The following is a 24881-nucleotide window of genomic DNA, read 5'->3' on the forward strand; positions in this document are numbered from 1 at the left end:
CTGTGCCTTTTAAGAGCAAGAGCTGGGAACTAGGCCTCTCTAAGGCAGTTTCCTTATTTGCAGGGTGGAGAAAGTTGTGAGGACCAGAAGTCCTGTGTCAGAGGTCCTTTAGTACAGCCTTGGTCCATAGTGAAAGCTCAGCACATGCTAAGTCTTGTTTGGTGACCACTCACCTCCCCGCAAACTATATGGTCCCCATTCTCCTGGGAGCTGGAGCTAATAAAAGCCCAGATAGTCCCAACCCAATTTCCTGCCTGTGATGTATCTTTTGCCCCCTCCCATTCGCTTGACCAGACTGCTTGTGGAGGGAAGATGGCTGACAGAGATCCCACCTGCATCCAGCCCTGTTGAGCCCACATGATACCCCCTACCAGTCTCAGCAGCAGTGATGGGGAGAGAGTGGTGGGGGTGATTCGAAGCTGTGACCGCAGGCCACTGACACCGTTTAGCTGGCACAGCTAATTGGAGTTTAAAATTAGAAATAACTTAAAGCACAGACAAAAAGATAAAGCTCGAGGATGCCTCAGCCCCGAGGGAGTGGTGATGGGGGTCTTCAGCTGGAGGAGCGGCTCACATCTGGGGAGGAGAAACTTTTGTGGAGGCCTGGCATGCAGAGAAAGTGCTCAGGCCTTTCAGCCAGGAGACCCAGGGCACCTTGTTGCCTTTGCTGTTCCTTCCTTCTAGGATCTCTCTGGGCCTCCATTTTTTCAGCTGTATAATGGGCACAACAGTAATGTGAGAATCACCTGAACTAGAAGGTGCAAAACAAAGAATAAAAAAGTGTCACTGTTCATTTGGCACTCCCAGTGTGAGTTCAGCACAGCAGCTGGCACAGCACATCATTGGAAACTCAGTACCATCTGGGGAAATTTAGTCTCCCCACTTTAAAGATGAGACAAACTGAGGCTCAGAGGAATTGCCCCAGGCCACAAAGCGGTGGTACCTGATTGCACCCTAGGTCTCCAAGCCCACAGGGCAGGCTCTTGAAGACAGGAGGATTAGGAACAGCTTTCTTGTTGTATCTGTAGTCTGGGAATGCTCCAAGGGCTGAGACATAGTGTTCTGACCCCAAGCATGGAGTGGACACATAGCCAGTGCCCTGGAAAAGTCAAGCCCAATACCTCATTTCATAGAAGAGAAAGCCAGGTCCCCACAGGCCAAGGTCTCAGAACCAGACGAGGCTGAGCCGGGCCTCTGTCAGCCATGCTGGGGCTGACTGATGGGAAGAGCCTGTTTGGTGGTGCCTCCCAGCTCATCTGTTTTCTCTTGTTCCTGCAGGTCTGCCAGGAACTGGCCCAGGTGAGGGCGGTGGGCCTACTTCTGGTGGTGGTTGTGTGGCGGTGGTGGCAGCAGGAGCCAGGACTACAGACAAAGGGGAGCCGGGAGCCCCAGGTAAGATGGGGTCCTCTTAGGCAGAGGACAGTGTACAGGGATGACCATACCCTGTGGGCTCCTCCCCTTCTGCCCTGGGACTGGAGTGGGGGAACACACAGAGTCCTTGGTCTGGGTATGGGGCTGGGCACCCAGAGCAGGTAGCAGTTGGCCCTGCCCCTGAGAGCTCCCTGCCTAGAACTGGCTTCTGGCCCAGGGAAGGCTTTGGCCTTGGAGCTCAGAGGCCTGGGGCCCACCAGTGGTTTGGTGCTGAGAGTAGATGTATCAGCTTTTCCTTGGCCCCTTTCTCTGCCTCAGGCTGTCCTCGTCATCACGAAGGGAAACTGAGGTTTGCCCTGGGCCCTGTAGGGGTTGGACACTGAGCTGGAAGGGAACGAGGTCTCCCAGCTCCTGGCACAGCTCTCTTCCACACCCCAGTTCCCCCATTTCCGCAGCCTCTCTGGGGCCAGGGGAGAGGCTCTAAATCCCCAGCCCCAGCCCCCAGATTGAGGGTGAGCTGGGAGTCTCTAAGGAATACTGGGAAAGGCGGCACTCTCTCAGGCCCCTTATAAAGCTAAAACTTCCCTCCTTTGGGGCCAGACTTGCCTCCTTCAGCCCGCATTACAGGGATAAGTGTGAGTTACCCACTGAGTGTCTGAGGTCCAGTGAACAGGATTCTGGGGCGCACTGGAGGGTGCTCAGGGTGGCCAAGGTGTTCTTGCCCCAGGAGTCCTCCCAGATGAATCCCTCACTCCCACCCCTACTGGCTGCCAGGCACCTATAGGTCTCAGGGGTGAATAGATGGTGGGGGCCGGGCTCCCCCTTGAGGGGAGGACAAGAGGTCAGGGCCCTCACTTCCTGGAGGGACTGAACAAGGGCAGGGTCTACTCTGGGTCTTCTGTTTATTCAGCCTCCCTGCAAACCTGATGGGGAGGAGGTGATGTGTCCTTGGCTGGCTGGGGGACTCTGCTGTGTGAGATCAGGGGGCCATTCCCGCCCACCACCGAGCCTCATTCCCTAAGTTCAATTAATTAGCCTTAAAGCCAGCCCACTTTCTACTCTCAAACTTCACCTACCTTGCTGGCATAGACATACAAACACACACAGGGAGACAAGCTGAGCCGCATTCGGCACCCATACCCGCAGACCCATGAGTGCCTGCACACGTAGCACACATGCGCACACACATACACAGGTGTTCACATGCACTCACCCGAAGGCACGCTCAAACACGCACACAGAGGCTCACCCAGTCATCCGTGCACTCAGACGCCTGCCCACACATACCACACTGTGCCCATTCTGGGTCAGGAAGGGGGGCGGTCCTCGGTCAGGGTCACAGCTCAGCTTGCATCTGGCACTGAGGGTGAGGTTTGAGGTGTGGCCGTGTGACCACAGGCACTCCAGGGGACAGGGCCACAGTGGGAGGTGAGCTCTTCCCAGGCATTCACCAGCTATCCTGCCCGCCTGGGCTAGGCCCCCAGGCTGACCAGGGCTTGGCACTGGGGGGAGGAGTGATAAATGTAGGGGAGGGGCCATGTCAGCTGTGCTGGCACCGTTTGTGGCTGCTGCCACAGAGGAGGAAGTGGGCTGCCTGTGGTCACGGGGCCGAGGTGCTCACAGGCGGGTGGGGGATCCTATCGGCTCCTGTGTTCCCTGCAGTGTCCACACCTGGTACACGTGGAGTTGCTGGGCCCTGGGGACTGGGAGGCAGGCAGGGGACTTCTCCTGGGGCGGTCTGTGCCCTTTCCAAGGCCTGGGCCCAAGGAGAGACCGTCCGAGGTGTTTCCGGAGGCTCACTTCCTCTGGGCTGCCCAGGAAGTGGTTTTAGAGTGGGACTGACCAGCTCTCCATCTGTGGCTTGCTCCACCCCAGCCTTGCCTCCGAGAGGAGCAGAGTGTCTGGCCAGTGGATAGGTCAACCGGCCAGGCTTTCCATGGCCAGGCCTGGTCAGGCCTGGACAGAAACTCAAGGAGTGGGCTGGGGGTGCAGAGGCCACGGAGTCCCCTACAGCCTCCATAACCGCAGCTCCTCCGTTCCACCAAGCTGTAAGCTGAGGCTCAGAGCATTAGCTCGGGCAGGGATGGCCCCTTGTGTGTGAGTGACATCAGCTGAGCTGCATCTCTGGGATTAGGCAGCTCTAAGTGGCTGTATGAATGGACCTGGGCAAGTGGCTTTGACACCCAGTGCCTCAGTGTCCCCCTCTGACACCTGAGACCATGACAGCATCCACCTTTACCAGGTTGTGCTGGAAACAACAGATGATGTATGCAAAGTAGCCAGGACCGTGCCTGACACGCTGTTCGTGTGTAAGAAGTCGAAACTAGCTCTATAAAGCACTCAGCACCCGGTTCATGGTAACTGTTCGAAGAACAGCAGGTGGTACTGATGATGGGATTATTATCCTCTGATGGCCTGGGCACGGGCCCAGTGTCACGGGGCCAAGTGGCTGTGGCTGAGAAGCCAGGTCTCGATTCTGCCTCCAGCGGCAATGCTGCAGGGTGGGGACAGTTCTGTTGTTTCAGTAGGTTCTGCGTTCTCGGAGGAGAATAACTCCAGGGTGGAACAGCTGTGCCCACTCAGCTCTTCTCCCCCTCACTCCCTTTCAAAGGGAGAAAAATAGATCTCCTGACAAACGGTTGCAGAGAAGGGAAAGGCAGGCCGCAGCTGCCTGCTGCCCTCTCTGGCCTCCCCAAAGCCCCTCCCCTGCCTGGCCCCTTGCGGGACATGGGGCTTGGAAAAGCTGAGGCTGGCAGTGAGGGGATAGCTGGTGAGCCCTCCCGCCAGCCTGCCTGCTCTTCGGACCCTTGGAGTTGGCCTTTGGGCTGGGGAAGGGGGCGGACGTGTGCGGCTCATGGAGGCTGGAGGAGTGGGGAGAGCTGGAAATCCCCTTACACACATCCATACATACATCCTTGCCATGTGGCAGCTGGTGGCAGGGACCTGCCTGTTCCAGGGACACACAGAAGGTTAGCCCAGTGAGGGTTGGGCTGAGCTTTGGCTTTTGCTATCTGGGGCCAAGGGGCTGGGGTTCTGGGGTATTGAATGGTAATGCTGGCGGTGTAGTAGGCAGGGGCCAGGAGCCTGGAGAGCTGGAGATGGGCAGGGGCCTTGGCTAGGAGTGTGAGCGAGGGCATCGAAGGTTTAGAAGCAAGACCTCTGCAGGCATCAGACAGATCTGGCTTCAAATCTTTGCTTGATATTTACTGGCTGTGTACTCAAGCCAGGGACTGGACTACTTTGAGCCTCAGTCACCTCACCTGTGAAATGGGCAGATCAGGGAGTGTCCATCTGAGACCTGAATGATGAGAAAGAGCCAGTGTGTGTTTTGGGAGGAGCAGGAAGATGGAACAGCGAGCTCAGAGGCTCCTGAGCAGAAAGGAACGTGGCTATTTAGGGAACTAGAAGTGGTCGCTGGGGTTGGGGCCCAGGAGCAGGGCAGGGTATGGCCAAGAGGCCAGGGAGAGGGGTCTGGCTGATCAGAAGGGAAATGGGAAACACTGGGGCCTTGAGCAGGGGGTGACAAGATTTGCTTTACTGTCTTAAAAGACCTGCCTAGTCACTGGGGCAGAGGGACCGTGGGGGCCAGAGTAGAGGATGGAGGTTAGTGAGCAGGCTGGTGCAGGCCTGCAGAAGGCGATGGTGTCTGGATGGGGTGGTGATGGAGAAAAGAGAGGACTTCGGGATGGACAGGAGGCAGAAGTGATAGCCTTGCTGTGCTGGGAAGAAGGGGAAGGTGGAAACGACCGCCAGATATCTGGCCTGAGTGCTGGCGCTGCTAGGAGACCAGGGGCACTTGCGTGGAGAACATCAGTAGGCCTCACTTGGATGTGTTTGAGCACCTCCAGAGCTTGGCGAGATTGGGGACCCTGGAGTTCAGGAGGGTCTGGGCTGAAAGTGAAACCTGAGAGTCGAGAGGTAGCACGTAAAGCCCGGACTAGGGAGGAGGGGTTCAGCAGGCCTTTGGTGGGGAAGTTTGAGAGGCCTTGGGTACAGGGCTGGGGTGGCTGTCCCTCGAAGGTCCCTGCCAGGGTGCCCAGGAGGGCAGGCTTGTGGTGACTGAGCTGCTGTTTTCACAACAGCCCCAGAAGCTTTGGATTATGTCTGTGGCTGTGTTGGGTAAACAGGCACAGTGGAGTAGCCAGTCACCAAGGCCTGAGGCTGGAGCGGGTGTCCGCTTGCTGTGGGCTGGTGCTGGGAGGAAGTAGCAGGAGAACTGCAGGGTCGTTCAGTATCAGAGCTGGAGGAAGCTGAGAGGTCTCCATTGTCAACGTAGGGAGACTGAGGTCCTGAGAGAGACAGTAGCTGGCCGGGGGTCTGCCAGTGGACTCAGCTGTCTTTGCCCAGCCTGGTCTCTTTCCAGAGCAACAGACCAGAGCAGGGCACCACAGGGCTGGGTGGCTTGAGAGAGTCCCTTTACCCACTGATCCAAGGAAGTTTGGAGGCCCCTGTGGCTATCAGACAGCTGGAAATGGGCGGTGGGGCAGGTAGGGAGAGGGCCCAGCGTGAGGATGACAGCGCTGATAAGGATGACGGTACAGCTCCTACACTCAGCATCACCTCCTGGGCAGGGCAAGGTCATCCCTTTCACAGATGACGCCAGAGGGCCTTGGCCAAGCTCGCAGGGCACCCAGGGTAGACCCCACTGAACTAGACCCGTCCAGCCCACAACCAGCCCCTGCTCTCCAGTTCCTGTGTTCACTGCCCGCCATGGGATGGCACACCATGGTCCTGCCTCTCTCCAGCTTTCTCCTGATCCCTAAAGTGGGGAGGCATCATCTAGGCCCTACTCACCTTGTGGGGATGGATGGCAAAAGCCTTAGATGGCCATCTCACCGTCTCTCAAACACAAAGGCTGTTGTCGACAATCAGGAAAATCACAGGGACTCTAGAAGGAGGTGCACAGAGAGGGGCTGAGGAGTAGGGGCTGGTGGAGGAGCCGTGCCCTCAGTCAAGCACCTGCCCTGTCCCGCGGGAGGCTAGACGGGCAGTTCTGGGGCTAGAACCGGAGAGTCCCTCTCTGCCACCCTGGGGTCTGCCCTGTTGGCTTTGTGGCTTTGGGTGAATTACCCGCCCTCTCTTTGTCAGGTTCTGCCCAGTGAGTCTGGAGCTCTGTGGAGGTCCTGTGTGGGGTGCCCGCAGGGCTGCTCTACCTGCACAGGTGCACCCGCCCCTCCTCCTGTGAGCCAGGCCTGTGACTGCACCTGTGGCCCCCAGCCTCGTCCCCAACCTCCACTGACTTCCCCTCAGGCAGTGGGAGGCCACCCAGTGATGAGCCTGACCGGCCCACTCCTTCCCTTGTACACTGGACTTTGTCCCAGGCCAGGAGGGACTCTCTCCACCTCCCTCAGTGGGGAGGCCCAGCCTGCCTGGTGTCCTGCTGCCCTTGCCTCCCCTGTCCCCAGTTGTTGTGCCCCACGGGCTGCAGGAGAAAAAGCTACATTTGGACTTTCCGGTGGCAGACCGTAGTCAGGCACGTGTGGGTCCTTTCAGGCTTGTGAGTTGATCTCTGCCAGCCTAGAGTGTCTCTGTGCCTGTGTTCTCGCGGCTCCCTGTGTGCACACAGATCTCCCTGTGCTGGTGAATGCGTGAGGGTATGAATGTCCTGTGTGATCTGCGTGGGCTTGGACGTCTGTCAACATGTGAGAGCCGGGGAGCAGGGGTGTCTTTCTTGGTGTGTGCGTTACTGAGTTGTCATAGGATTGTGTATGTGCCTATGGCTACAGCTGTGTGTGTATGTCCAACTGCAGTCAGGACTCCCCACGTGTAACTGTGTTTGGTTTGGTGGGTGTGCCCATGTGGGCACACAGGTGTGGTTATTCTGGGAAAGGCCCTGACATACCCCCTACCCTGGCTCCTCACAGAGGCCCCTTGTCCTCAGTCTTGCCATGAAGGGACTTTTGTTCCCCCCTCAGGGGTACCTGGAGCCCTCCCTCTGGCTGAGCCCAGGGCTTCCCCAGTCCTAGGGCCAGCTGAGTGGCTCTGGCCTGTGGCTGCTGTGGACTGTGCCCCACACAGGTCCTACACCCCACATGGGCCGGCAGGGGTGAGTGTGAGCCAGTGACAGCCAGGGTCCCAAGATCTGTCCCCATTACCCTTCCAGACCCTCGGCCAGATGGGCTCGTAGCACCCTGGGCATCTCTCAGATTGAAGCCCTTCCTAAGGCAAACCCCGCCCCCTCCGCCCCGGCTGACAGGCCCCTCCGGCCCCCATTCTACCCCAGGCCTTCTCACTGCCTGAGCAGCGGTCATCTTCTCTGTAATTACACACTTATGTGGCTGTCCCCTGTGGGGCTGTGAGTTCCATGGGCCTGGTGTGTCTTGTCACTGTGATGCCCGCTGGCTGGGGGTGACCTGGGACCAGGCTAGGCCTTCGAGACCTACAGTCCCCACCCTATCATGTGCAGAATTTTGTCACCACAGGCATGGGTTTTCCTGAGGGAAAAGCCAGGTGTTTCACTGGTTCTGAGGGAAGGACAGTTGGAAAAGGTTCAGTTGTGCTGCCCAGGCCTCACCTCTGATTCCCATCAGTGGGCCGGGTCAGCTGGCAGTGGAGTTTTTGCATGTCCCCAGGACAGTCAGATGTGTGGCCAGAGCTGACAAGGCTGAGCTACAGGCAGACACCCAGGTCCTCTGCTGAGTGTGATCTCAGACACGCACAGGGGACCTGCTGGGGCACGTGAGATAGAGGAGCAGCTGGTTTCCTGGCAAGTGGGGAAGGAAGGGCTGGACTTCAGAGCAATCTGTAAGGATATGGAGGAATTCAGGGAGACATTCTGGCTGAGGGAGCAGCCTGTGCAAAAGCTGGAAAGTGAGGCATGTGTTCACAGAGTAGCCAGGGGTGAGATTTGAGGTGGCGGGAGGCCAGGGCCAGGCTGAGGTTTGGGCCTTCTCCAAGGGCAGTGGGAGTCCAGGAGGTTCTGAGCTGTGAGAAGAATGGATTGGGGAGGGACCGGGAGTGGTGACAGGTAGTAGGGGAGGTCACTGGGGAAGGGGAGGAGAGTCCACGGCAGTGGGTGGTCTGTGTGGGGTGAGGGAGAGGCTGAGAAGGAGTCTGGCTGGGGGATAAGGTGCTAGTCCTGGGGGAGAGCAGGGGTGGGGAGCATCCCCTGCTGTGGGACTTGGCCATGACCTGAGACCATGGCTGGTCCCTCTCCCAGGACATGGGGGCTGGGGCACAGGCCCTGGGGGAAGGGCCTTGGAGGGGTCTTGCTAGCCCTTCCCCTCCCCCACCTCCTGTTCTTCTTGCTGAGCCCATTTCCTGGGTTGTGAAACCCCTGTGGCCTCCTTAACTTGCTTCTGTCTGGGAAGGCCATCTGGGGAAGCCAGCCTCCCAGCTGAGCTGCTACCCGCCTGCCTGCCCTGCCCGGCAGCTTCTGCCACGCCCAGCCCCCTTGCCCTGTTGCAACCCTGCCAGGGCCAGCCCTGCTCCTCCTGCAATCACACTGCCTCTCACTCTCCTTCCCTCCCACTGCCTGGGCCTCCTGTGTCCTCCTTCTTCTATTCATCCCTCAAGACTGATGTGGGCCGGACCTTGAGCTCCCCGCAGGCAGGGTCTGTGTCCCTAGAGGGCCTAGGCCGACACTGCCCCACTTTGCTTTGCCGCCACCACCAGCCTTGACCGGCAGCAGGTGGTGGCCTCCCGTGGGCAGGTGGCAGGGGCTGCCCCAGGCTGGGCAGGTGTGTGGGGGGAGGGTTGTGTGGGAGGGGTGTATCCCCCTCTCCTCAGGGGTCTGTTCAAGGGAACCAGACCCTAGACCCACTAGGGGCCTCAGCTGGTCCTACTCACCCTTGCTTTGCTTGACCTCAGCCTGCCTCCTCTTGTTCCCTGGCGGACTTTGTGAGGGAGCCCCCCTCTACATTCTCACAGTCTCCCCAAGAGCCTGCCCAAGGCCTCTCTTCTCGGGCCCTGCTTTGCTCCTCTGTCCAGCAGGCATCACCCTGTGGCAGAATCAAATGTCAGGGAAGGACTAGGGTGGAGGGGACCCGGCCCTACCCGGGGGCCAGGGGACCCTCATTGCAGGACCCGGTTCTCAGTTCCCCGGCTCCATACAAAGAGGAGATGGACATGTCAGTTTCTGAAGGCCCATCTCTTGGGAGATATTTTGGGCTTGATGGGTTTTATTTTTTTACCTCTAAAAAAATGGTTATCCAACAAGTTATATGTGATTGCTGTAGAAAAATGAGAAGATGCGTTTTTGTTCCTGATAGTGCCCCTCAGGCCATGCACCCCACCTGCCCCCTCTACTGGAACACACTCACGCACACACACGGAGATGTGTAATGTGCATACTTGTCCTCCACGCCCAAAAGGAGCTTCAACTGGCACAGTCACTGTGGTCACCTCGAGGTCGGCCTTGCCCACTGCCCCCGACTGGTTGGGAGAAGGTTTCCGCTGCCCTGGCGGAAGCGGGCCGCCTGTTCTGGTCCGGCCCAGCCCTGCCTTTCCGTACCTCTGGGCTCTTGGTCTAGGGCAGGGTGGGGAGCAGGGCCAGCAAGCCCTCATCTCCTGGGGCTGGGATGCAGCCAGACGTTCCCCAGGTTTTAAGAACTGGAGTCTGTTCCAGACAGCTGGGTCAGGAGAGGAAGTAGCAGTTCAGGGGTCTGTACCACCCTCTTTGTACAGTAGCAGGGGGTCCCCAAGGTCAGACCTAGGACCAGCCTGGAGGGGGTTGGGTGGCCAAGCACAGGGGAGCTGTCTCCTGGTGCCCTCACCCCTCTTCTTGTTTACTTTGTCCTCATGGCTGTGTTAGTGTGTATTGCTCCCTGCACATTTATCTTTCTCTAGCTCTGCCCCCTCTTGCCCTTAGTCTCCTCTTCCTGACATGGCATACCAGAAGAGTGTGGGCTGCAACGTCAGGCAGGCCTGGATTCAGAACCTCCTTCTACCACTTACTGGCTCTGTGATCTTGGGCAAGTCACCTAGCCTCTCTGAGCCTGTTTCTTCATCAGTAAAATATCCACCTCTGGGACCTGCACAGGGATAAAGTGAGCTAATGCCATTACAAGGTTGGTCTGGTGTATGTTGGCCTCAGAGAAGGATGAGCTTTCTTATAAGTGAGGGTACTGATTCACACGCAGGCCCTCTGACTCCCAAGTCCGGAGCTCTCTGCTTCACAGGGCTGCCTCTGCTGTGGGCTAGAGAAGCAGGAGAGTAGAGACTTGGAGCCCACAGGCAGTTGGGAAAGGCCTGGCTGGCCTCAGCTGGCTCCAAGGAGCTGGTCCCCATGGAGGCCTGTGTGGAGTCCAACCCCTGCCACCTCCGTGGCCCTGCAGAGTGGGGATGAGGTTGAGCCAGTGGCCTTCCTTTGGGGCCTGTGGGCCTGAGCCAATTTGCATGGGGGCTATAAATAGTTGGCCCCCCTTGCTTTTGTGCTATCACTTTACCGCCTGGCCTTCCCACCAGTGTTCAGATGCTCTGCAAGGTAGGCGGGCAACTCTGGCTCTGCTGTGCAGGGGGGTCCTGGTGTGCAGGGGCCCAAGACCTCCTTCAGGGTCACATGGCCATCAATGGAAGAAGATGCCAGCTCGTGGTGCCTGTCTTCCTCTGGGGGTCCAGGCGGTGCAGTTGAGGTGGAGGAGGTGATAGAACCTGGCCGGGGCCCATGCTCTAGTTTTAGTCCTAGGTAGTTGGGGCTAGGTGACCTAACCCTAGGGTTACTGCCAAGTAGCCCCAGGGCAGCCCGTGGGTCCTCTCTCTTACGGCGCTGCGGCCTGGGTGTGCAGGTTTGGGGCCAGGGCTGGGGCCTGCTGTGGTTGTGGTTTTCCCTCTGGTGGCTTCTCACTGACTGCGAACAGCAACTGCTCCAAGTGTGCTGCAGAGCTGGAGGGCAGGCTGATGATCCTGTCTCTGCCTCGCTGCCCTGGGTGGTCCATGGACGGCTCCTGCTGGGTGACCCGGAGCACATGGGCCACCTGGACTGGGCCCCGAGGGGAGGTGGGGGAAGGGCCGAGGAGGAGCTGGCCGGTAGGTGTTGGGCCCACCTGGGGTAGCAGCTCTGTGAGCAGCTCTGTTCCTGGAGACGTGGTTTCCCCGAGAGGTAGAGTCAGTTATCAGGACCGTCTTCCCAGGCTGTGGGGCGGGGCGTGGAGTGGATGTGGTGGGGATGTGAGTGTACTTTGTAAGCGGTGAAGGAAGGTGCACAGATGAAGGAGGGGTGCTATTAGCAAGAAGGGGTTGTAGTGGAAGAGGCCCCCGCCCTGAGTCTGGGGTTGGTGTTGGCTCTCGTCCTATACAAGTTCTCATCATCGTGACAACCCTGCAGCGAGGGACTGTTCCTCATCTGGAGGATGGGGATGACTGAGACTCAGGCCAAGTGACCCACAGAGTCCCACAGCCAAGGCAGTGTGGGTGATAGGATCTTATACCCAGGCAGCTTGACCGTCATTTTGCCACCCAGGGCTGCCCTGACCCCCTCTCCCATATGAGCCCAGCGCCCTGCAGCACAACTGCTCCTCCTTTGTCCCTGCCCACCTGCCCCCTCATCCTCTGAGACACTCAGGAAGTTCATCACGGCCCCACCTGGGTCTCGAGGTTATCCTGTTGGGAAGCATGAGGCTGAGCCCCATCTGCCGGGGGTCAGGCCCTGGAACGTGGATGCAGACACATGGCAAGTGTGTGCTGTGCAGGGGCCCTGCTGATCATTCTGGACTCCCAGACCACACTGGGTGGCAGGAGGGGCACGATGTCCTTTTGCCTAGAAGTTTGAGACACTCACCCAGGCTCCTACGCACGCTCCCAGCCAGGCCCACGCAACTTGCTCTCCACTTCAACATTGGCTGAGTGCACGCTACCTGCCACCCACTCACACGTCCTCGCAGGCACACACATCTCCATGGCTGTGCAGTCACACCCACACATACCGCCCCCCTCCCCCCAACACCAGCTTGCACACTCATGCCTGCTTGGGCCCCAGGAGGAAGCAGCAGCCGCCCACAGCTGGCTTTCCCTCCCTGCCTGCTGAGGGGTCACTGTGGCTGGCCTGTCTGGTCTCAGACGTGAGCTCACACACCCACTCTCGCTCCCTCTGAGTAGGAGCCTGGCCCGGGCAGGGGACATGGTGGAGTCTGCCCCACATGGTCCCTCCCCTCTACTCTGGCTGCAGGCTTCAGAGGACTGGCCGGGCCATTGGGCTGGGCTGTAGGCTGAGGTCAAGTGTTTCCTGTGAGCTCATCTGGGCTTGGAGCTGCCAGCAGGCCTGGCTGGTACTCTGCGGCCATGTGGAGGAGCTGGGGGAGCTGTCCCAGGGCCAGGGTGGCTGTTGCCTGTGCACACAGGCGCATGTGTGGGTAGGGGTGCGTGTCTGAGTCTGCCTCCGTGCCGGCTTGTGTTCAGGATGGAGCAAATACGTATATACGGGAATGAACGTTAGTGAGCATTCCTGCAGCCTCGGCTGTGGAGCTCCCTCCTGTGGGGCTAGGCCCGGAGCCAGTGTCTGTGCAGGTGTACGAGTGTACACCTGTGGGCTTGCACAGCTGAGCATCCTCCACGAGGACAAGCCGAAAGACCTTCAGGGCCACCCGTAGTGATCCTCGATTTGAGGAACTGTGAGGAATGGGGGCGTGTGGGGCCAACCTGTGTGGTTTAAGAAGCAAAGTCAGCGTTACATTCGACATTAAAGTAGTTTTATAGTTGGAAAAACTTAGTCTGAAAGTGCGGACAAACTTCCAGGTAGGCGAGAGCGCCTGACCCCAAGGGGCTCAGGTTCAGAAGTGTCAGGCACGCTGATGTGGGTGGGGCCTTTCACTACCCTGGTCCCAGGCAAAGTGGGTGCTTAATTAGTAGAATCCCAGCTTTGGGTTCTGGTTCAACCTCAGGATTTCAGTTTCCCATCTGAAAAGTGGGGGTGATCATCTTGGCCCTGCTACTTGTCTTGGCCCTGCTTGTCTGCCTGGGTAGTTATGAGCAAAAAACAAACTTTGAAACCAAAGAGGGCTGCATGGGGCAGGGTACAGGGAGGAAGGGGTGCTGTCCTGCCCATCTTGGCTGGCACCAAGGTGCTATGGCCAGCACATACTAGGTAACAGCCATTGGGTATTAAAGGAGGCATTGAACGACTGACTCCCCAAATGAATGACCTGGGAGTCACAGGCTCACACGCCTCCAGGGCCTAGATAGGATTTGGAGAGAAGTGGAAGGGGGCCTCTGAACTGGAGTCAACCTGCAGGGGTGCCCAACAAAGGGGTCAGTGCCAGCCAGATACTGCCCAGTAGGCCTGATGTTGCACCTTCCAATTTCACCAGGGAGGCCACCAATCTAGTCTTAAATAAAACTTCTCAGTTTTAATGGTGGCAACTAGGACTAGTGCATTTTAAGCACCACGTGGGCCAAATTCAATGCTGTGGGAGCCCTGCGGGGGAGCGGATACCTGACCACCTCCCAGGGCTGTCCCTGCTGCCCGCCTCACACCTTCTGTCTCCACAGCCCTGCTACAAGCCCCAACATGGCACCGTTCCTGCGCATCTCCTTCAACTCCTACGAGCTGGGCTCCCTGCAGGCCGCAGATGAGGCAAGCCAACCCTTCTGTGCTGTGAAGATGAAGGAGGCACTCAGCACAGGTAGGGCTGTAGGCTGGACCCTACCTGTGCTGTAGGCACTGGCAGCAGCCGGTGGGGTGGGGAAGCCAGGGCCAGGAGGAGGCAATGGAAGGGACTGTGCCTTGTTCTCCTAGAGCCTCTGAGGGATCCTTCTCTTCCTTGTCCTCGTCTCCCTGCCCAGCTCAGCTTGCGATGCAGGACAACAGAGGCTACTCACTGCCTGTAGGACCACCTGCACTGGCTACATGGAACCTTCTGTGGAGCTCAGGGCTTCTGGCTCCTCCCCCACTGGTTGTTTCACCCAAGAACAGGCTCCCTGCAGGAGCTCCACATGTCTATCTGTGCCAGGCCCTGTGCTGGGCACTGAGAACACTGCCATGCTCCAGGGCTGACCAGGCCCTGCCCTCATGGGGCTTACAGTCTGGTGGAGGAGGCACACAGTGAATCCTGTGATAGGGAAGTCCAGATGAGGAACCATCCCAGGCTGCAGTCAGGGAGGTCATCCTGGAAGAAGCAAACATCTCACGCCATTCCTTCTTCTACCCTCACCTGGTGAACCCCTGGCTGATCCCTTAGGTCTCAGCTGAGCTGTCCCTTCCTCTAGGAAGCCTTCTCTGACCCTTAGGTTGGGGCAGGCCACGTGACCATGGGCGGGTCTAGAACCAGTGACCTTGCCCTCTTCAGTCTCATGACAGCTGTGATTTAATGTTCACTTGAGGGGTGAACTGATTCATGTCTCTGCCCAGGACTAGGACTCTAGGAGGACAGGTACCGTGTTCTTTCCTCCAACACCATGGCTGGCATGTGGGAGCCTGTGGCAGTGTCACTGAGTACATGTCTAAGGGAAGGTGACATCTAAGAGGGGCTGGAGGAAGAGGGTCACAGGAAGAAGGGACAGCAGGAGCAGAGGCCCGGGGTGGAACCTAGCAAGGCACCCGGGGGAAACTGCCAGCGTTTCTGTGCTCTCAGGCGGGTTGTGAGTGAGATAGGGCTGGTGAGGCGAGCAGAGCATGGTCATGAGGGCTGAGGAGTGGAGACTTGGGCCCTGGGGGAGACAGCAGGCAGATTCCATAGGATGGAAGGCTGTGGGAAGGCCCGGGATTTGAAGCACAGAGGCTCCCTAGCCTGACCTTGCCTTCCTGGCCCGTTGCAGAGCGTGGGAAGACGCTGGTGCAGAAGAAGCCCACCATGTACCCCGAGTGGAAGTCCTCGTTCGATGCCCACATCTACGAAGGTCGCGTCATCCAGATCGTGCTGATGCGAGCCGCGGAGGAGCCAGTGTCCGAGGTGACAGTGGGTGTGTCGGTGCTGGCCGAGCGCTGCAAGAAGAACAATGGCAAGGCCGAGTTCTGGGTGAGGGGCACAGCCACAGTCACGCGTGTGTGGGCAACGTGAATGGGTACGGCTGAGGGCACCCGGCCGCTCCGGCCACTGGGGCAGCTCTGTAGCCGACAGCTTGTGTTCGAATCCTGGTCTTGCGATTCATCAGACCCTTCGCCTCTCTGAGTCTGCTTCTGCATATGTAAAAGGAGAAACTACTAAAAGACCTACGGTGGGGTCAGTTTTGATGGAATGAGCAGCTGGATGCAAAGGGCTTACTGCAGAACCTGGCACGTAGGCAGTGCTAAATAGAGCCCTCCTTGGTATTACAGCTGCTTTTTTCCCTTTTAATTTTGCAAAGGCAGTATGTGCACATGGTAAAACATATCAAGCTTTATGAAAGGGTGGGTCCTAGCCCCAACACCAGGTCCCCCTTCTCAGAGAACCCCACTGTTCCCAGTTCTGTTTGGAATCTTCGCAGATATTCCAAACCCAGGCAGGCATCGGGGAGCACCAGTTATGATCTTCCACAGCTGGGGGGGTCGGGGAGGAGAAGGCTCATGGCCCTCCACTCACCTGCTGAAACCCGGACTCTGCACGCACACGTGGCCATATGTCCCTTGTGGCCACAGGACGTCAGCTCTGGCAGGGCATCCCTGCCCCCTGGGGTTATATGTGGGCTCCTGCAGCCAAGATGTCCCCGCCAGGAAAGACCTGCGACCATGGAGACTCTACTCAGCCTCCAGTGAGGGGTGAAGGAACTGGGCCGAGAGAGGTTGACCCAGGGCTGCACCCACCCTTGAAGAATCCGGCAGAGACTCCTGTTGTGCTCTCTGTCCGCCACCCCAAGGGACACTGTCAGTCACCAGGCCCTGGGGGAGCTGAGGGTCTTGCCCTTAGGACGAGCCAGTCTGTGTGAGGAGAGTGGACAGACAGAGCCCCCGACAGAGAGAGAGAGAGAGAGAACCAGCACGCTGTGTCAGTATGCGTGTGTCTGTGTGTCTGCATGTGTGGGGGCATGCGGTGCCTCCATTCTAAGATCCTTGTGAAGCGGGCAGCCGGGGTTGGGGGCGGGGAGTTTCCCTTCCCACTCTGTTCCCTGGGCCATGTGGCCAAGCTGGGTGTGGGCTGGATCCTTTTACTTCCCCAAATGTAATAATACTCCTGGGTGAGGGCTGGGGTGGGCGCTCAGGGGTGGGCCCCTGCCCACTCTGGGCAGACAGGTAGGTGTCTGGCTAGGCTGCTGGGACTCCCTGGCCCTTCAGGGACCAACCATGGGAGCGGGTTCTGAGTCTGGCTTGGCCCAGGCTCGCCCTCATTGACTCCCCCACCCTTACTCCTGCAGCTGGACCTGCAACCCCAGGCCAAGGTGTTGATGTCTGTGCAGTATTTCCTGGAAGACATAGGTAAGCCCCTCCCTACCTGGGCTGGGGACGGAGGTTCAGAGGCCAGAGCCAGAACGGAGGTTTAGGGAAGTAGCCTCCATTGGCGCTCTGTCCAGGACTGCCCTGGGAGGAACTGAAGGGGTGTGGCCCCTCCCGTGGGCTGGGGCTGACTTCACTGCTACCCGGCCCCCAGATTGCAAGCAGTCAATGCGGAGTGAAGACGGGGCCAAGTTCCCAACGATGAACCGCCGTGGAGCCATCAAACAGGCCAAAATTCACTACATCAAGAACCACGAGTTTATCGCCACCTTCTTTGGACAGCCCACTTTCTGCTCTGTGTGCAGAGACTTTGTTTGGTGAGACTGGCTGTGTCCGCTGGGGTGGGGTGGGTGAGGGAGGGCCCCCATCCCCGGTGCTTCCCCTCACTCACCCTGCCTGGGTACTTGCCTTTCAGGGGTCTCAACAAGCAAGGCTACAAGTGCAGGCGTAAGTGTCTCCACAGCCCGGTCTGTATGCACATGTGTGTGCACGCGTGTGCCTGCGTGCCTTCACAGAGAAGCCTGTGTCCCTGTGTTGGGACGGTGTGTCTGGATGAAGCCTGTGCTTGAGTGTGTGCACGTGAGGCTTTCCATGTGGTAGCGTGTGTGTGGACGGCGGCTGCGTCAGTGAGTGCTGGAGCCGGCGTGTCTCTTCCCAGCGCTTCCCGTTCAGTGACATCACGTTGGCGGCCTGAAATAGGCCCCGGTGGAGTATGTACACAGAATCTGCCAGTGCTGCACATCGGGGCTCTTTCCCCCAAGAGAGGCTATTAGACCTTTGCCAGCACATCCCTGGCTGCATGTGCTTCTGTTGAGAGCTGTGTGCATCTGTTACACACGTATGAGCACACCCTTCTCTATGGCCGTCGGTGCATGCATGAGGCAGTGTGGACCGGTGGTGGTGAGCACAGGCTCTGGAGCCAGCCTGCCTGGGTCTGAATCCCAGCTCTACCACTTCCTAGCTGTAGGACCTTAGACAAAGTTACTTAACCTCTCTGTGCCTCAATTTCCTCATCTGTAAAATAGGGACAATAGAGTCATTGTGAAGATCAAATGGGATAAAATATGTAAAGCTGTATTTTAAGTGTGGCTGGTGCCCGGTAAGCATTCTATGTAAGAAGGTTTGTCATTATATATGCTGTGTACGTGTATCTGAGTGCCTTTGTGTTGGGGTGCATCTGTCAGTGTGTGTGTGTGTGTGTGTGTGTGTGTGTGTGTGCGCTTAAGAGCTGTTTGCTGTCCTGAGCCACAAAGAGGGCTCCCCTGCCTCTAGTTCTCTCACTGCCATGCCCCCCTCCCTGCCCACCGGGACTCCTTGAGCCTTTCCTAACCTCTGAGACCACCCCCAGATTGTCCTGTCCTCCCTGCCGCATCCTTCCCAAACTCCTCCCACAGGGACTGACCGGAGGAGAGAAAAGTCAAGCTCTAGGCCGAGGGCTCCGTGTGGTGAGGGTGTGGGTGGTCGGGGAGCACGGGGGCTTTGTGTGGAGGGCAGGACTGGGCCAGAGGGCACCAGCTCACAGACTCTGCCCCTCCGGGGCCTTCCCGTCCCCTTCCTGGGCCTGGGCCTCCTCAAGAATGCAACGCTGCCATCCACAAGAAATGCATCGACAAGATCATTGGCCGGTGTACGGGCACTGCAGCCAACAGCCGGGACACCATAGTGAGGCCGGGCCCAGGGCAGGGCGGGAGGGATTCGAGCTCTCCCCACCCCTTCCCTGTGGGGTCACCCTTCCTCCCCGTTTTCCTTCTTCCTTCCTTCCCCTGGCTTGGCCCCTGGGATCCCTGGATTTCCCAGTCCCCACGGAGCCCTCTTGGGTATCTTGCCGTGCATGGGGTTGGGTCAGGGAGAGTTAGGGGGTGAGGGGCTGGAGCTGGCATGTGACCCTTGATCTGTGACATCCCGCACCCCTAGTTCCAGAAAGAACGTTTCAACATTGACATGCCACACCGGTTCAAGGTTTATAACTACATGAGCCCCACCTTCTGCGACCACTGCGGCAGCCTGCTCTGGGGGCTGGTGAAGCAGGGATTAAAGTGTGAAGGTGCGTGCCGGCTAGGGCGGGGGCTGCGGCGGAAGTGGGAGGGGGGCCCACCCGGACCCCGGAAGCTGAGACCAGCTGAGGCTGCGTTTGCCCCCTCACTCGGGGACTCTCATGTGGGTGAGGCCTCCTGGCCCCTCCCCACTGGCCCGACTGACTCTGTCATTTACTGCTGTGTGACCGTCAGAAGGTGGCCCCACCGCTGAGAGCTCCACGTCCTCAAGTATAAAACGGGCGTTAGAGTCGAGTCGGCCCCAGAGAGTCACCGAGGGGAAAGCAGGCGGAAGGTGCTCCCTGGCCGGGGCTGTCTCACACCAGCTCAGCTTGTGCTCCTCGCAGGCCCTCCCCCACCTCAGGCTTCACTGAAACGAGGGACATCTGGAGGAAAAGTGACTTGTCTAGCTTGTCCCAGACATTTGTTTTTTCTTTTTCTTCTTTAAATAATGAAAGATTTGAGGTGCTCGTGATGGCTTCAGATACATCTTTTTCTAAAGGCAGGAAACCCCGCAGACCCTGCCAAAAGCCCTCGTCTCTCCTGCTCTCTCCTCCATCCCTCCCTGCCCTTGGCTGGGCCTGGGACAAGGGGACAGTTTTCTTGGAGCCTGCTGGCTGCCTGACTGGGCGGGGGCCCTGATGGCTCTGCCCCTCTCCCACCCCAGATTGTGGCATGAACGTGCACCATAAGTGCCAGATGAAGGTGGCCAACCTCTGTGGCATCAACCAGAAGCTCTTGGCCGAGGCTTTGAACCAAGTCACCCAGGTGGGCAGGCACTGTGGGAACCCTGGACAGAGGGTGGCAGGGTTGGGGACGAGTCAGGGCTCATGCCCACTCCTGGGGAACTGCAGTGAGGGGCATTTATACATAAGACCCTACTTCTGGAAGATCCAGTTCAAGGATTGGACATTAGAGGGTGGTGGGCTTGTTCTCCTAAGAAATTAGTTATTCAAGCAGTGCTTTTCCTGAGGGTGAACCTGGATGACTGCAAGGTTGGAACACTTGGAACTAAAGCCTTTATGTGTATATGTTTTTTTTTTAAAAAAAAGAGTTTAGGGCTTCCCTGGTGGCGCAGTGGTTGAGAGTCCGCCTGCCGATGCAGGGGACACGGGTTCGTGCCCCAGTCCGGGAAGATCCCACATGCCGCGGAGCGGCTGGGCCCGTGAGCCATGGCCGCTGAGCCTGCGCATCCAGAGCCTGTGCTCCGCAACGGGAGAGGCCACAACAGTGAGAGGTCTGCGTACCTCAAAAAAAAAAAAAGAGTTTACCTAAAATCTCTTTTTCCTCCTTTACTTTTTATTTTTAATTAATTAATTTATTTTTGGCTGTGTTGGGTCTTTGTTGCTGCATGCGGGCTTTCTCTAGTTGTGGCGAGCAGGGTCTACTCTTCATTGTGGTGCACGGGCTCTAGGCGTGCGGGCTTCAGTAATTGTGGCTCGCGGTCTCTAGAGCACAGGCTTAGTAGTTGTGGCACATGGGCTTAGATGCTCCTCGGCATGTGACATCTTCCTGGACAAGGGTTCGAACCCATGTGCCCTGGATTGGCAGGTGGATTCTTAACCACTGCGCCACCAGGGAAGTACAGTGTGTACATGTTTTGTGTGTGTGTGTTTGGGTATGGGTGGAGCTTGAAGGAGGCCACAGAACTTTAAGATTCTAGAATCTATCACAAGTGAGGAAAAACAAAAAAAGTGAAGGCAACACAAATAAAAATCTATTGAGTAAGTGGCTGGGAAGTTAGGGTTCAATTTCCAGAACTTTTGTTTGTAATCAGTGCCTTCCAGACCACCGAGGCGTCTCTGTGCCGGAAGTGTGTGTGTGTGTGTGTGTGTGTGTGTGTGTGCGTGCGCGTGCGCGCGTGCGCACATGTGTGCACTTGTTCACACATGTGTACATGCACATGCACTGTCTGGGGTCCCGGGCTCTGCCCCTGCTGTCCCCCATTGGTATTGAGGGTAGAGTTATGGATGGTTGGGGTCCTCCCTCTGTGTTGGGAGTTCTGACCATGGTATGACTTCTGGCCCCCCAACCCCTACCCCCTCCAGAGACCTGCCCGGAGGTCGGACTCCGAGACTACAGAGACTGTTGGGATCTACCAGAATTTTGAGAAGAAGCCAGGAGTCTCTGGAGATGATGTCCAAGGTGAAGCTGTGCCCATTCCTTCCAGGAAAGCCCCTACCCCCCCACGCCAGCATGGGACCCAGCCTCTCCACACAGTTGAGTGCAACTGGAGAGGAGGCACCTCTGTGGGGAGGGACCCAGCAGGGGAGGCCCACCCTCTGGACATGAGACATGAGTCTGAAGCAGCTGTCTCTCGGGCAGGAACTGGGACCTACGGCAAGATCTGGGAGAGCAGCACCACGTGCAGCATTGAGAACTTCACCTTCGTCAAGGTCCTGGGCAAAGGAAGCTTCGGGAAGGTGAGGGCCCCATGGCCCTGGGGCAGGCAGCCTGAGGGACCTGGGCTCGGTAGCCAAGGGGCACCTGCTTCCCACCCTCCCTGGGTGCTTCCGGGTTGGGTTGGGCCGTGCGCCCTGACCTTTGGTCCGAACCTCCCCTGCTCAGCACCTCTGCCCATCTGTCAGGTGCTGCTCGCAGAGCTGAAGGGCAAAAAGGAATTCTTCGCCATCAAGGCCCTCAAGAAGGACGTGGTTCTGATCGATGATGACGTGGAGTGCACGATGGTGGAGAAGCGGGTGCTGGCGCTCTCCGGGGAGAATCCCTTTCTCACCCATCTCTTCTGCACCTTCCAGACCAAGGTGCCGGCCCGCCCACTATCAGTGCCCCTGGCCCACAACCCCCCTCAGTTGCTCAGGTCAAGGCCATGTCTCCCATTGAGATTCTCCAGGGTAGGGCCCAGTCTTCTTCCTCAGACCACTTAAGGCAAGGCTGAGTCCCCCTTCCTCAGACTCCTCAGGGCAGGGCCGTTCTTCCCCCTCACATCCGCCAGGGCAGATGTCCCCTGCTTCCTTTTGGGGCTTTGCCCCTAGTGGTCCTCAGTGAGGGAGCTTCCTGCTGCCTTCTGTGCCTCTGCTCACCACCCTCCCCCAACAGGACCACCTGTTCTTTGTGATGGAGTTCCTCAATGGGGGCGACCTGATGTATCACATCCAGGACAAAGGCCGCTTCGAGCTCTACCGTGCCACGTACGCGAGGCCCTGTCGGGGGAAGAGCCCTCTGCCCATCTGCCTTCCATTCCTTCTTCCCTCCCCCTGATGAAGCCAGCCTGGGCTGGAGCTGGGGTTGGAGAGACTTGGGGTGGCCAGGGCCATCCCCCGCCCCATGTGGGAAGCTAGGGGTGAGGGGTGAGCTGTGGCTGGGAACACAACCTAGACATGCCAGGTCCTGTCCGCTCCCTGGGCCTCAGCGGGTGGTTGATCCTGCACAATGCAGGACCCAGGTGGGTGGCCCCCAAACTAGCATGCACCCCCAGACTGTGTGTGTGTGCACACAGGCATATCTATATAAATGCATACACTCTTAGGACAGAGAATTGTCTCATTTGGAGCTTTTTTCTTCACAATTTTCTTTTCTGCCTTGGCTACCAGCCCCTACTTGCCTGATACAAGATGTGCTTGATCAGGACCAGGTTGTCCGTGGAGTTCTTTTCAGCATTTCCTGTCACTGGGGGTGGGGATGAAGACCCAAGGAGAAGCAGGGGCTGCTCACAGATATCTCAGGACACTTTGTGTGTGTGTGTGTGTCTCATCCAGGTTTTATGCGGCTGAGATAGTCTGTGGACTACAGTTTCTACACCAGAAAGGGGTCATTTACAGGTGCGGGGATGGGAAGGTGGGGGGTGTTTAGGAGGGGAGGCCCCAACCCCATCATATCCTCTGAAATGCTCTGAGTGGATCCCGGTCCAGCTGTGGCCCCATCTCCTCTTGGAGTCAGTCTTTAGTTGGGTCTTTGCTTAAACCACCTACTCCATTGCTACAATTCCTTGTGGCCCCTTAGCTGAGGCTGGCACAGCTCCAGGGACTGGGAACTCCCTGCCCATACTCGACACCTTTGGCGGGAGCGCAGCACTGACTGGTATGGTGTCTCCCTCCCTCGGAGCCATCAGTCTCCCTCTGCAGCTGCATCTGAGCACTCTGAGGTTCCACCAATGGGTTCAGGTTTCATAAATTCTCACCCAATAAATGACAGTCCCATCCTGCCATGGATTAATATGTACTCATCCAAAAGGCTGAGCCCGTGCTGTGTGTACTATTGTGGGATGATCCCAAGGTATGTTGTCAAGTGGAAAACCAATCCATGGGACAGTGCATATTGGGTGTTAGGGGCCAGGCTGTAAAAGGTGGCATGAGATGCACATTGTAATGTGCTGTCCGTGCCTGGACTCAGTCTAGGGAGGGCCCGGCAAGCGAGGTTAGTGGAAGATGGGCCTTGTGCTGTTCTGCTTTTCTGGTGCTTGTTACCGTGTGCCTAAGTTACCTACTCAACTACCTACATAAAATAGACGGGCGCCCTGCCCTTGTGGAGTCTGACAAACCTGAGTCCAGGGCGCTTCCACAGCTGACTAGCTGGGTGACCCTAGGCAAGTGATAGCACCTCGCTGAGCCTCATTTTGGGCTTCGGGAAGTAGGATGGTGTGTGTCCAGCACACAGCACACAGTAGGCAGCTTGCAGGAAGCACCTGTGTTTAGCACCTCTTTCCCCTCCTCTTCCTCATTCCCTCGTCCCCTGGAGAGAGTCCTAGGCTTTCGGGGCTGACAATGGGGACATGGGAGGGGACTACGGGGAGGAGGGGAATTGGACCCTAACGACTCCTTTTCCTATCCCCTCCCCGCAGGGACCTTAAGCTGGACAACGTGATGCTGGACCGGGACGGCCACATCAAGATTGCTGACTTCGGCATGTGCAAGGAGAACATGTTCGGGGACAAACTGGCCAGCACCTTCTGTGGCACCCCTGACTACATCGCCCCCGAGGTGAGTGGCACCCTCCCGGCCCCGCCTCTGGCTGACACCTTGTCTCCACAGGTGGCGATGTCCCAGTCACAGCCGAGAGGCTGAGGAGGGCTGGCTGGGGCTTGTGCTCCAGGGCCCCCTCAGCTCCGGCACCCACTCTGCCCCAGATCCTGCAGGGCCTGAAGTACTCATTCTCCGTGGACTGGTGGTCCTTTGGAGTCCTTCTCTATGAGATGCTCATTGGTCAGTCCCCCTTCCACGGTGATGATGAGGACGAACTCTTTGAGTCCATCCGTGTGGACTCACCATATTATCCCCGCTGGATTACCAGGGAGTCCAAGGACATCCTGGAGAAGGTAGGAGCCCCTGGGCTGGGCTGGCAGGGGCAAGAGCTGGCAGACGCCAGGTCATGGGAATGCCAGAAGCCTCCTGTCTCAGGGATGGCAGCCTCACCAGTGCTCCGGTCCTAACACATTGGGGGGTCACTCTCCTGCCACGTTCCTGGGACCTCCTGTCTATGTTCCCTGCACTGAATCAGCCTGGCCTGGCAATGATGGGCTTGGGGTCAGAAGACAGGTAGACCTTAGGCTAAACTCTGAGTCTATCTCCTTATCTACAAAATGAGGCCAGAAGAGAACCTTTCTCACAGAGTTTTGGGGAAAAAACCATAAATGTATGATGCCAGGCAGATGGTAAACACCCAATAAGGGCTACTGCTTTTACTCACCAGTCCCACCAGCTGAGAGTCCTGGCAGCCCCAGTCCACGCCCTATTTCTCCACCAGGCCTGGGACCAGAGACCAGAGAGGACTTCTCAGCCCCAGAGGCCCTGGGCTGTGACACCAGGCTGGGCTGGACCAGCCTGGGCACCCCTCGGCCTGCTTGGGGGTTTTCTGAGGCTCCCATTTCCTACAGCCCTCGGGTGCTAACCAGGTTCCCTGCTGCATTGCAGCTGCTTGAACGGGATACGACCAGGAGGCTGGGAGTGACAGGGAACATCAAAATCCACCCCTTCTTCAAGACCATCAACTGGGCTCTGCTGGAGAAACGTGCAGTGGAGCCACCCTTCAAGCCCAGAGTGGTACGTGATCCCACTCCAGTGGGGGCTGCCCACTCAATGTTGTCCCTCACTGCCTTCCGGAGTGGACTCCTCCTGCTTTGCCCTGCCTCTCTCCTGCATCATTCACATGCTCTCCCCCTCTCCCTTCTTCTAGCAAATCTGCTTTCCCAACCTCCTTGGCACACTGAGCCACAGCCTCTACCCTCATATCCTCACCATCTC

The 24881-nt window shown here is 57.9% G+C and overlaps 1 protein-coding gene across 2 annotated transcripts in view; it reads left to right on the forward strand.

Moving 5' to 3' along the window:
- Positions 1-24881, forward strand: part of PRKCD (protein kinase C delta) — a 29739-nt gene that overhangs the window by 2227 nt on the left and 2631 nt on the right. Inside the window, exons 2-18 of one of the 2 annotated variants that reach the window (XM_060109063.1) lie at positions 1279-1392; positions 13795-13928; positions 15061-15260; positions 16573-16633; positions 16806-16968; positions 17067-17098; positions 18228-18313; positions 18566-18695; positions 19352-19452; positions 20733-20829; positions 21010-21107; positions 21273-21446; positions 21742-21833; positions 22401-22463; positions 23483-23621; positions 23768-23956; positions 24552-24680. In XM_060109063.1, the coding sequence (XP_059965046.1) occupies positions 13814-13928; positions 15061-15260; positions 16573-16633; positions 16806-16968; positions 17067-17098; positions 18228-18313; positions 18566-18695; positions 19352-19452; positions 20733-20829; positions 21010-21107; positions 21273-21446; positions 21742-21833; positions 22401-22463; positions 23483-23621; positions 23768-23956; positions 24552-24680 (1869 nt within the window). In that variant the 5' untranslated portion in view covers positions 1279-1392; positions 13795-13813. The remainder of the gene's footprint in view (positions 1-1278; positions 1393-13794; positions 13929-15060; positions 15261-16572; positions 16634-16805; positions 16969-17066; positions 17099-18227; positions 18314-18565; positions 18696-19351; positions 19453-20732; positions 20830-21009; positions 21108-21272; positions 21447-21741; positions 21834-22400; positions 22464-23482; positions 23622-23767; positions 23957-24551; positions 24681-24881) is intronic. The other variant, XM_060109064.1, reaches the window with a different exon arrangement.

This window comes from Mesoplodon densirostris, chromosome 10 (assembly GCF_025265405.1).
Source record: "Mesoplodon densirostris isolate mMesDen1 chromosome 10, mMesDen1 primary haplotype, whole genome shotgun sequence".
Classification (NCBI taxonomy): domain Eukaryota; kingdom Metazoa; phylum Chordata; class Mammalia; order Artiodactyla; family Ziphiidae; genus Mesoplodon; species Mesoplodon densirostris.